At 43.4% G+C, this 13,100-nt stretch overlaps 1 protein-coding gene across 1 annotated transcript in view; it reads left to right on the top strand.

The window, feature by feature from the left end:
• The window catches only part of LOC146861561 (indolethylamine N-methyltransferase-like), a 125,168-nt gene that overhangs the window by 90,212 nt on the left and 21,856 nt on the right, over nucleotides 1-13,100 (top strand). Inside the window, exon 2 of the mRNA XM_085645948.1 lies at nucleotides 2,573-2,780. Coding sequence (XP_085502074.1) covers nucleotides 2,573-2,780 — 208 coding nt within the window. The remainder of the gene's footprint in view (nucleotides 1-2,572; nucleotides 2,781-13,100) is intronic.

Here is a 13,100-nt window from a genome sequence, read left to right as displayed (position 1 = left end):
AGCCTTAAATGCTTTGTCAAAAAGTCCCCGCTAACTATAATCAAATGTATATTTGAGAAATTCACACATAGCAATGCTTAATAAAAGTGATTGTAACAACATATTTTTAATAAAGCATTTTTAAAATAAAAATATTAAACCTGTATATGATTCTCTTTGAAACATTTTTGCGGCCATTAAGTGCAGCCATAGAACCAATCACAAGGGGCCCTTGTAATCCAGCTGAAGAGCCTACTGTTCCAGCTCGGTGTAATTAAATAAACATATAGTAGGCTGTCCTGCAGTTTTGAATTCAATGACACAGACCATTTACTTTTTTTGCATTGCTGTGAGCTTGTTGCGCTCCCAGTGGCCCTCCAGAATAGTAAAAAAATGCTTGGTGGTGCTCATGCTCCTTCTAGGGGTACCACCAGGATTTTCAAAATATAACTGATAAGCCGTCGGAGGGTATTATGGAGTGCTCCATGCAGGAGCAGTGAATAATAAAAGAGAGGCTCCTGCCGCTCATTCTTTTGACTTCTTCTGTTTTTTTTTTACATCTTTGGGGTGTTTCAGTGCCCTACTGAGGCACCCACACTTACTTTACATATTTTTTGATACTTTAGGGGTATGCTGGGGGAACCCCAAGGCCCCTGCCAGCTCTCAAGCTGGCAATTTTATTTTTAAAGTGGGTGTCCGGGTGCCAACTCTGACCACCCACGACATTGATCAAGCCTCCCGGGGCCCCTGCTGGCTTCCTGGTCACCACTGTAGCTGGAATTGCCCTTTTCAACAATATTATTTGAAAGTAGATACCCTGCTGCCTACTGGGGTCACCCATAACATTGACAGAGGGCTCCCCAACCTGCACCCATCGTGGTGCTGTTGGGAGCTGCCTCAGTTGCTTTTCTTTTGTCCGCAGCATTTTTCTGTGCTCCAGCTAGGATGGAAGAAAATATGCTTTTCCTGCCAGGGAGAGTGCTAGTAGGGTATGGTGACACTTTCCTGTGCAGGGAACCGCAGAGTTTTAGGGGTTGGGGTCCCTAGGACACTGTTCATAGCGGGCCCCTAAGTATTGGGTCCCATGTGCTAGTGTATGGCTATGTGCCCTCTCCCCAAAATTTAAGTCTTGGCCCCAGGGGATAATGTCCCTGGGTATCAATGAGGATCGGGGAGGGTGGTATTGAGACCCCGGCCATTTCTATGAAATTCGGCCCAGACATGTGGTCTCCAGGGCATGAAACCAGCTCTGGGAGAGGGGCAGCGGATCACCACCACATACAAAATAGATAATTAATGTGCAACTATATTGCCCAGTGGTGTTCACCACTTGCTAATTATAGTTAGGCAATGGATTTTTTGGTCTCATCCACCTCAGCTACTTCCCGGAATGTTTAGGGGTGATCCGTCAAACGGGGGCTGAAAAAGAGGCGAAGTCCCAAAACACACTTCACCCATGCAATTTTACATAGCAAAATTAGACGCAGCTTTAGTCAAAATGGATGAATGAAATTTCGGCAAATTTGTCAGAAAGCTGGATCCTGGTCCAGGAAACGTGTTTTCTTTGTGATTTGGTGTAAATCCATTCAGTTATTTTAGAGAAATGAAAGCTCAAAATTAATTTATATTTTGCACCACGGAAGATCTGCGGAGCCAACAGATCTGGAGATTATTATGATAAATGTTTATTAATCCATTGAAAAGTCCAATTTTTGACACATTTTTAATAAGAGATAGCTCCTTATTGAGCAAAAAAAAAACGTTAAACTAAAGGATGTTATGGTAAAATGAAGCTTGACCTATAAATTGTATTGCTTTGCGTTCAATGAATTCTCAGATTATGAGTGCTTGTTGTCATAAGCTCCTTGTTGTCCGTTCTTTGAATCTCTTGTTCGGTCCATAGGCACAATGATGTCACTTGTGGAATACTCACATATGTACATATATTACCCAATGGCGGTTGCCAGTGAGTAGTTATACTTAACACGACGTTTCCATATGCAATGGATTTTTTGGCTTGTTTTTAACTTTTGCGCCCATTTAATGAATGTTCATGAAACCGTCCCAAAAAAAGTCTCATTCACCACAGCTACTCCCTGGAAAGTTTCAGGGTGATCCTTCACTCGTGGGACACTTACATTTGGGCAAATAGAGAATTAGATGTTGAGCAGCTGAGATGTGGAAAACATGTCTGCTGCTCCCTCTCAGCAGGTTTCAGTCTGGACCCAGATGGTGCAAACCAAATATCCTTGAATTTAACAGTACATGACCATAACTTGAAGAAACATCTCGCAAATAGAAGTATGCCTTCTTGCTTAGCCTTCTAGTCTACTTCTCTTGTGAGATCAACAGTCAGTCACCCATCAGTGACATGAAACATATTTTACCTACGTAAAAATGCCTAAAGGAGGACGCTAGAGATACATGGAATGGACAGAAGACCAATACACAACATATTCTCCATGTACCCACATTCCTTCTTATAATTCTTTGATTAGGTACAACAAATGCTTAACTGATAAGAGGCATAAATCTTCATCTTTTCATTCCAATTGCTGACTTATGACGATGATGTTCTTTTTTCTGATAACAGGTGGCATAAAAGGGAAAGTCCTGATCAGCTTAGCATTGGGTCCGACGTTCTTGCAAGTCATGCCAGCCTGTGAACACTTCGAAGAGATCTACTTGGCAACCCACAGTGAGACTGATGAAGCAGAATGCAAGAAATGGCTGCAGAATAAGCCAGATGCATTTAACTGGATTCCAGTCATAAAATGCTTTTGTACCCTGGAAGGCGATGTGTATGTATGGATTCAAAAGCCTTTTACTTAAATTGTGTTTTCTGTTATGCAATATAAATTCTTATAGCCTGATTTAGAATTTGACCGGTTGTACTCCATCAGGGTGACGGGGAACCTTTTCTTCACCATGTTTCAAATTTAGGATTCACTAATGGTGGGTGGAATTTGCGAACGTGCCTTTCGCAAAATATCGCGAAACGGCAAAAAATCTCCGCGATCACGCAAAATTTTGCGTGATCGCGGAGATTTTGTGCTGATTAATGCGTTCCTGAATTTGACCTTCAACTCTGGCACCTGCTTTATTTATATCTGTAAGTGCTTCCTGTTGAGGTTTAATTTTTGTGTCAGGAGCATCGTGCCAGAATGAATCCTGCCCTGCATATTTATCCCAGAAGATGCCACCGTTTTGTGCAATACCTCTACTCAACTGGAGTACTTTCTACTGGCTAATCAGTAAGTGCTACCTCGTTGGGTAAATGTATAGTGCTTTTCCTACACTACAGCTGCGTAAAGGGACAGAAGAGTTGTCTCCAGTGACCATGTGTGTCTGTAACTTTGCCACCGCGCCGATGGGCGCCGGGGTCCCTCGAGTGAGCTGTCCAAAATAGCGGGGAAAGGGCAGGAAGATATTGCACACCGCCAGTGTGTGGGGCGGGGCTTCTATGCAGTTCACATGCCTCTTGTTTATAAAGGGTCAGAGACCGACCAGAGCAGCAGATGAGGAGACAGAACCTCCTGGAGTCAGGAACTACACGGGGATTGCGGTCGAGAAACCCATGGATGCACAGACCTCCATCAATGATTACAGCAAATTGCTGACGGTAGATATGGGGAGAAAGCACACCTGCCTAGCCTCTACCGTGCTCACAAATCTTTTGTGCTGATTAATGCGTTACTGAAAGTGACCTTCAACTCGGGCACCTGCTTTAAATCTGTTTGTGCTTCCTGTTGAGGTTTAAAATGACAAAGAGCATCGTGCCAGAATGAATCCTGCCCTGCATATTTCCGTTCCCTCGCGGATTGCGGAAGTTTTGACATTTTCGCGTTCCGCGCAGAATGCGAAAATGTCGAAATTTCGCAATTTCCGCAAGCAGAATGGAAATTGTCACCCACCCTTAGGAATAACCATCAGCCCAGCAGCCATCTCTGAATGTTCAAAGGAACCACCATCACATGGTTTCCTTTCAATGTACAAAAAGTCTGGTAGACAGCTGCTGTCCGTTTTGATGGCAATTCACTGAGCTTTTCAAAAGCTTTTATTTTTCTGAAACAAACTATGGGAGTTTGCTAATGACCCCCACATCGTGGAAGCCTTCTTCCAGGGTGTGGTGTTCATCATTTCTTTATGTTCCTCACTGCCAGTTTGGACAGACGCAAAGACATTACCTGGGCTACCCTAGATAGGGTGGGCAGTGTAATGTCCTTACCGCTGCTCTGTCGGAGGAATCTTTCTGTTGATGGTGTCAACAGTTGATGGAAAACTTTAGGTCCACCCATCTGTAAGTGAGATAGGAGGGCCAATGATTTGGCAGGCATGGCACTCTGACATGTTCGTCATGGAGCACTCTTACTGCCGAACTCTAGACCAAGCCGATAGTTTGTTAGCATATAAACTTGTAATATAATAAACTTATCTCCAGTTCTCACAAGTGGAGCTTTATATTTTCAGGAGCAGCCGTGCAGTTCATCCATCTGCTGGCCCAGGAATTACCATTGCTTTTTCCTTGGAGTTGATGTGTACCTATTGTAATTCCTTTGATTCTTTAAGTGGCACAACTCTGTTTACTCAGTAACTGTTCTTACCCTACCAATGTACTGTCTAGAATGCAATTCTTCATCTTGGCAAAATGGTAATTTTTCATAATAAGGGTCCAACATTAGTACTATAGGCTGGATCTTGTCAGGCTTTCAGACAATTAATGTAATTAGAAATAATTTAGAGAGTCAGTGGTAATTCTGTATTACTGGCATTAATTTAGTCTTTTTAGACCAATGTTGGACATTCCTGCTCTGCATTAATTTATGACAGCGGTCTACCAATGGTGGGGTGGGCCACCTCGGTAGTTGGTTGAAGTGCTCCCAGAGGGGCACAAATGAGTCTGCAATTACTTGTAAATGAAGATAGCTTGGAAGCTGGACCATGCAACATTTAAGTGCATACAAAAATTGTGTAAACTGTACTACTGAGTACCATGGGCAGGGTCAGTGAGTGCAGAGACAGGTTCGAGTGCTATGAGTAAGCCTTGGCGGAGTTCACGGAGTTCCGGCTGCTACAAAATAGTGTTTAAGGTGAAACATGTGCCTTAAAAACATACATTATAGAAATAAGCAATCGGACTGTAGCGCAAATATTTTATGTGTCCATTAAAAGTATGCTCTCCTTTTAATAGACACTTACAATACCTCTTAAAAACCAAATGTATATGTATTAGTCACAATGAGGGCTTCAAGAGACTTCAGCAATTAAAAATTATACAGTGGCTCCAAAGCAGCCTTTATATTTGATGATTAATCAACAGCACACATTTACATTTGTTTCAGGTAGCATGTCCTCTGATGAGAAGGCAGGTTTCTTCTTTAGCTCTCTATCCTTCTCTCTGCTTCAACGCATAGCAGCGACCCCACTATATTCAGTGAGTGGCCACTGGATCCTGGGCAAGGATGTCTTACTATAAAAAAAAGAACATTGGGGTGCTTGTCCCTTGCTTGCATTAGGGCCCAGGTCACCATTGCTGTGCACAGAACAGGGCCCAAGCAACGGTGGGGGGGTTGACTTGTTGCTAAGATGTGTTTTTTGTTGCTGCGTTTTATAGAAATCAACAGAAAGCCTGCTTTGGCATCAGGCCTAGAAGTGATGGCCCAATGGAGTGGGTAGAGTAGATAGTCTGCTTCACAGAGCTGTAGGGGAAAAATGAAGCAGAAGTGACAACTTGGTTTGGGCATCTGAGTGATGAGGGGAGAGGTATGATGAGAGATAGGAAGGAGAGGGATGGGTGAGACCCCATGTTGTTAACACAGTGCAGAGGAGACAGCTTGCTTACCAAGGCAGTAGCTATCATTAGTGAAGCGGGTCCAGTGGCACTTTGGCCAGGGAGCTGAGGAGCTCTTTGCACCACACTTATGAATGATTGATTTTAGAAAGTGGAGAGGAGGGCTCATTTTCTTTGCTTGCAATAGGGTAGATGGAATCCTTTCCATGGCAACGCAAATATGTGGGCAACATTCCAGAGCTCATTTTTGCTTTCAAAAAGAGACAGAGCTTGTTTCAAGATTGAAGTGATGGTCAGGCTTGGTGGGGAAGGAATGAAAGAAGGAAAAAAGGTGGTAGCCTACTTCTCAGGACTGCATTCATCATTAGTGCAGCATTTAGATTGCACTGGGGCCCACAGCACCTCAATTACAGGGACCCGAGCTTTTGGTCAATTCTGTTTTTGTTTGATGCTGTTGCTGTTTTGTAAGTCACATATTTAGGGGCCGATTCTGATCTCGTTCGGAAAGCATTCTGACAGAATCGGTTCTGGAATGCCTTCCAAACGACTTGGATCGGGGGAGTCTGACCTAGCGAGTACGATGCATCCGGATGCCTCCAGATACGATTCGGTCCGGCTCCAATTGACTTCAATGGGAGCCTGTGTTCAGACGAGAACACAGGCTCCCATTGATGAAAGGGGTGGTTGGGGAAAATTGTGCACCCGGTGGTCGGGCACCCCATGGTGCCTTCCACACTGTGCATGGTTCAGAGGGCACTGAGTGAACGGGGGCCTGTTATGGGCCCCCAAATACCGATTCTGGCATCCGATTCGTTCCGGAGAAACCGATTCGGAACTGCAGTCCAAATCGGTCATCGCACTCGCTCGTTCAGAAAACTGAGTCCATAGAGCTGTACGATTTGGCTCCGAAAGACGCGACCCATCCGAAAGCCTTTCGGAACTGAATCGGTCAGCCCTACCAGTTTCCAGGCATCGTACTTTGTTGTTCGGAAGTGTGTCTGATTTGGTCGGATACAAGAGCTCCAGATCAGATTCGGCAATCCCGAATCCGATTCGGAGCCCTTCAGAACAACATTGGAATCGGCCCCTTAGTGTCAATTACGAGCTACAGAAAAGCATTCCTGAAATAATCTTATAATCCCTCCCCCCTGCGATCAGCTCTGCTCTCCCACTACCCTAATCATTGCCATACAGTTTTGAGAGGGGCCGATCTTTAAAACATTTTGTTTCGAGGGGCCTCTGATTTATAGGAAGAAGTAACTGCTTGGTGTCGGCACTTTGCATAAATAAATCCAAAGGGCAAATACAAAGGATTGGGGCTGTCTGAGTCCCAAAGGACGAGGGCCGTCATGCAATAAATAAAAACTTCACAGGACAATTTTCAAAGTAAAAAAAATGAAGATTTATTCAAAATTATGAAACATTATAGAAGGCAAACAGTAGTTAGCTAGCCATATTCAAATCAGCAAAAAATAATGCATAAAAATAAACTATTATAGGGGCGCCTAAATTATTAATAAATAATTATAACCTATAACATAGCAGCATGTGAAATGACATTGCAATATTGAAGGTTCTGTTATACGTGGCACCATTGTCGTGGGTCTCCCCTGCATTTTTTGCCTTTGCCTCCTGAGTTTTTGCTGTATGTTGGACTCCGTTTTGCTGGTCTAGATGCTTTGGGCACTTGCCACTGCTGTTCATTACCAAAGTGTAAGTGCTCCCTTTGCAAATTGCCGTTATGTATTGGTGTTTCCATGATTGACTCTTTGATTTACCAGTCAGACCATAGTTCAGTGCAGCTTGTGTGTCCAGGGCCTGTAAATCAAATGCTGCAAGTGAGATTGCAGCACCGATTGTGCCACCCATATAAGCAGCCTGTAAATGTAACTCTGGGCTGCCATTGCAGAGCCTGTATGCAGTCTGGTACTGCCATGTTGACTTAGCAAGTGCACCCACTTGCCAGACCCTACCCTTCCCTTTTCTTACATGTCAGACACCCTTAAGGTAGGCCCAAGGTGCCCCTGTGGGCAGGGTGCAGTGTACGGGAAAGGTAGGACATGCCCTGATCTGTGTGGCATGTCCTGATAGTAAATTACTGCCAATTTCGTTTTTCACTATTGCAAGGCTACCTGTTCCCATAGCACAGAATGGGGAGTTTGTTTATAACATCTTATAAACATAACTACCCCTGGGAACAAGGTAGGAAAATAAAGTTTAGATTGCCTGAACTCAGAATTTTAAAATAAAATACATCTTTTAGTGAGGATGATTTTACATTCTGTGTTTGAAAATACCACTTTTAGATAGTAGGTACTTTCTTGCTTAACCATCCTGGGTGCCTCTGCTAGGTTGTGTATTGCATGTCTGGCTTTTAGATGACAAGGGCTGGAGACTGGCAGTGGCTCCAGAGAGCCTGATGAGTCAGGGCTGGGCTGAATAGACCTGGGCTTCATTTAGAGTAGGCGGAGGAGATTTCTTTTCACCTGAATGGCCCTGGTCTGCCTTCAACAATGCTGTTTCCACCGCCTGCTGGAAGCTGCACCAGTGAGGACTGTAATAGTTTTGGCTGGGTACAGACACTCTCTGCCTTCAGAGAAGAAAGGAATTTTGTGTAGAAAAAGAGGGGCCAAGATAACAGACTTTTAGATCACATCTGGGAAACAAGAGTAACCTTTGCTAAGGAGAAGAGCCTGAGAAGCTGAGTAGGAATACTGCCCCTGTGCTGTTTGCTGTCTGGGGTTGGCCTGCAGTGGCTACTTGCTGCCAAGGAAAGGAGAAAAGGACTTTGCTGTTTGCTTTGTCACCTGCTTGAAAGAAGATCTCTAAGGGCTTGAAACTGAGCTTGCCTCCTGTTCTAAAGTCTCAGGGACACAAAGACTTCACCATCAGCTCCCCTAAATTTTCTTCCGGGGAATTCTAACCTGCAAAGAGGTGGCTGCTGTTGTTTTAGACCTCTAGAGACTGTTTTTCGCTGGGAGCTGGAAAAACAACGTAACTTCAAAGAAGTGAGACGCATCCGCACCTGTTTCCGACGCATCGCCGAAGAAACTGTTGTAGCACCTGCCACTGCTCGAGAAATTGCCCCACTCCGCAGTGAGTGCACCGATCTCCAAAGTCCAAGATCACCGCACCTAGTTCGGCCCAAGGCATGCTGTGCAGCTGCAAGAGTTCACGTATTGTCCCAGATTGTCCCATTGAGGCAGCAAGTTTGTCGCATCATTGGGGGACGCAGTAAGAAACCGACGCATCACCTCCCCATGCAGTGAGAAACTGATGCATCACCTCCTCTTTGGTAAAGAACTGACACATCACCTCACCTGCCCTGCAGTAAGGCACCAACGCATCACCTCCCCCGGAGCAAGGAACTGATACATCACCTTCCCTGAGTGTAAGGAACCGACTCATCACCTTCCCTGCAGACTGTTTTGTTTGTTTGCTTAACACATCCCAGGTACTTTGGGAGAAAAGTGTTGCGTCTGCAATTTTCTTTGAACTGATCCATTTCTACCATCTGAAAGTCAAATTTTTATTACTGTATTGTGGATTTTTGTTGTTTGGTCTTGTTTTGGTTTAGACAAAGATTACTTATTTTTCTAAACTGGTGTGGTGTCCATTTATAGTGTTTTCGCTGTATTAGTGTATGTGTTCACAAATACTTTACACACTGCTTCTGAGGTAAGCTTGTCTGCTTGTGCCAAGCTACCAAGGGGGTGAACAGGGGTTATTTTGGAAGGGTATCCCCCTTACCCTGACAAGAAGCAAGGGTCCCTACCTGGCCAAAGGTGCCTACGTCTGCCAACTAGAGACCTCTATTTCTAAGAGAATTTAAACAATAAACTATTTAAAATTAATAGAAAAACATTTGTAGTTGTAGGCATCAACAGCCTTGATTATCACAACATTACAAGAAAATCTCCAACATGCCTTTCTCCGAAGCACATATGACCTGAAACAGTACAAGAAAATAACACAATAAAATACATCCGATTTAGACTATTTGATGGAAATGAAAAACACAGAAGGAAAAATTATAAACTTTAAAAAAAACGTGTTTCTTCAACTGTCAGCTCAAACTGAGAAGGACCTACTAAATTATTTTTGTGGCCTAGTTATGTCAACATAATCACACATAACTAAATAATATTTTCTAATTAGTAAAACACTCTGTCAAATCCCCCCTGTTAATTTTTGAAATCATCATAACCTACCTACACTTTTCTACAATAATTCATATGTAAATACAATATTTCTAAAATTCAAGATGCTTTTGGACGATATCCACAATGGAATTTCTGCTTCTTTTTCAGTGCCATTCAATGGGCATGTATAATTTCAGTTTTATAAAAATGAGTTCTACTTTCTGATTCCACAGAAGTTGTCAAAATGAATCTAGGGATCAACTCCCTTAATACAAGCTTAGCTACAGCAAGAGCATCACATCTCCTAATTGGATAAGCTTCCACCCACCTGCTAAACAACCAAACAACCATTAGAATGTACATAAGATCAATATGAAATCTTGTGAAGAGACCTTCTAATTTCTCTATTTCATTCATGGCCACATTTGTCCTTCTACCTTTGCTCACTTATTCACAGGTGCCACATCTTTTCCATTTCACCTTCCAAATTTCCATGTGGTCTCTATGTACCAGATTCAAGAGTACAGTACATCATAACTTTGTCTGCAAAATGATTGCCTATTGAAATCATATCATCTTCACTCTTGTGTGAGGCATGTTTTTCAACAGCAATTATAGAGGATTGTGGGGTCTCTATAGATCCATAATTCTTGGCCCATTTATAATGGGAGTGCCAGTAGATGTTAAGAACACTCCAGAACCGTATTGGGTATCTATATAGATTATAACACTCAATCTATTATGCATGCAGCATGCTCTTAGAATTGCCATCAATTCTGCCAATTGTGCTAATGTTACATTACACAAGTATGATGCTTCCAGAATATGTTTTATTGTACACTCTGCATGAAGAGTTCCATAATGGTTTGGGAGACAATAACTATCCACAAATCAAATCAAATCAGTCAATTCAAGTTCTACATCTTGAATATATGGTCTTGATTTGGTGCACAACTCTGTCACATCAATTAAATCATGGTCACCTCCATCTATTTTGTTGTGAACCTTTTTCTTTGGCAATGATAGAGGTGTTGCAGGATTCAGAAAATTGCACTGTTTAAATGAAATGTTCTAGGCCACCAGAATAATATACTTAGTTAAGCAACTATTTGTAAGATGTTGAGTACGTGTACGAGTCAACAATGCATCAACTGGATGTAGAATCAGTACTATGACAGCGTGTCCCAGCACAGTTGGCTCACTTTGTACATTTATCAATGAAGTCACTGCAACACTCCTCATACACCCCAGAAGCACAGTGGCCAATGTGTCAAGTGTGGCAGAAATATGCAATGGGCCCTTTCGTTCCACTACTGCATGCAGCTGTGTGAGAACTGAAAGTGTGCACCCTTTTCTTTTATGAGAAGATAAATGAAAGTTTTTCTTGTAATTTGGCATTCATGGAGCAGGAGAGGTAGCTACCCATGCTGTGTCTGAGCTTCAGAAAGGTTTACATACATTCACTGTCCCAAGTCACCAGGTTCCTTACATCACTGAGACCTCCTCTGTAAAGGATTTGCAATTATAGAAAGGTTCGTAATTCACTAATGACAGAAGCCAGCCATCCTTAGAAACATCCTCACTTCTCATTGTGTTATTAGTTGGTTTATTTTTGGAATCGCAGAAATGTGTTTTTTGTAAGCCTGTTTGGGTGAACTTCGCTCACGGAGTTTGCGGAGTTTTCCGCACTCCTCGTTACACGGAGTCTCCAAAAACTCCGCTCCACGTAGCGCCGTTTTTTCCCTCGTTCGCATTCCTCAAAGTCAAGTTGATGAGCGACAGCATGGAAAATCAACCTCCCAGTGAGATTTTTCCTCGTACCCGATCATCAACATTAAGTTGGCGAGCGCGAGCATGGAGAATCAACCTCCCGGCAAGATTTCTCTACACGGGGGTCAGATTTCTCAATGCGGGTGGTCGCGTATGCTCGTGACTACTTGCGTTGAGAAACTGTCCATTCACGTTGAAAAAGCTGCAGCTCGAGTGAAAATCTATTCGAGCAGCAGAAAGGAAAGCAGCGCCCACTTGTGCTGTGCATGGTGCCGTTCGATATGATTGCACAGTGCGGACAAGCAACCGGTGTCAAAAATCAGAGCAAACAGCATTTTTCTATCACACTCCGTGGCTCACAGTTCCGCGTAGAACAGCAGAGGTTTTTTTCAACTTTGCGGAGTTCCGTTATGCCCAGAGTCAGATTTTTGGACACCTTTCTTACCCCCTAATCATTTTGGTGTTAAAAATAAAAGCTGACAATACTGTAATTCTGAAGGAGATCATTTATGCCAGTTTTCAGCTAGATGGTTCAGCAAAACAATTGTGTCTACTACTCTCTATCATTTGGCCTTCGACCAACAGGTCATCAATACATTGTACTAGAAGAAGTGAGTCACACAGCAAATTTAGGCTTTTCCAGATTCTTCTTCAGGATTTGTGAAATAATTGATGGACTTTCTGTATACTCTTGTGTGAATCTACACCAAACAATAATTATATTTTAGAATCTGAGCACAAAAAGATATTGACTATCCTCATGAAGAGGGATTAGGAAAAATACTTTACACAAACCTACTCAAGCACCCACTTGGATTCTTCCGAGAATCTGAAACATTGCTATTGTAGGATTTGGTACCATGGGACAACATGAATTTAACCTGTAGGCATATTGCCATTGAACTACCTTGGATGCTGAATATTCTGCATCAAAGCTCGTATGGCTGGGATAGTTGACTGTCTCATCCAAGTCTGTGCCATATGGTTCACATTCTGCTGCACTGAACCATTTGACACTTAGGGCCCGATTCCGATGCAGTTAGGAATGGCTCCGAACCTTAGTGAGAGCCATCCTAACGGTATCAGACCTGTCTGTTTGGATTCCTTTCCGAGTGAGCCATTCCTATGGGCTCGGTCGGAAAGGAATCCGACTCGGTTTCCCAGATGGCTTCTGATGGGCTTGGAGATCCCGTCAGTCATCAGGCCCCCATGTGTGCGAGGCCATGGAATGACAGTCTAGGGGGCATCGATGGTGCCCCCCTGTTGATCCCTGCACCCTGTGTCAGGCACCTTGGGGTGCCTGCCACGGGGTGCAGGGATGAACTGCCCCTCTGCACTTAACGATGCAAGCATGCATTCTGTTCGGTATGCATGCTCTAATTGTTAAGTATAGGATTGCGACCAAACAGGGTTCAGTC

This window comes from Triturus cristatus, chromosome 3_1, assembly GCF_964204655.1.
Source record: "Triturus cristatus chromosome 3_1, aTriCri1.1, whole genome shotgun sequence".
NCBI lineage: Eukaryota > Metazoa > Chordata > Amphibia > Caudata > Salamandridae > Triturus > Triturus cristatus.
Note: the sequence above shows the minus strand (reverse complement) of the source record. Positions and strands in the feature narration are given on the sequence as shown.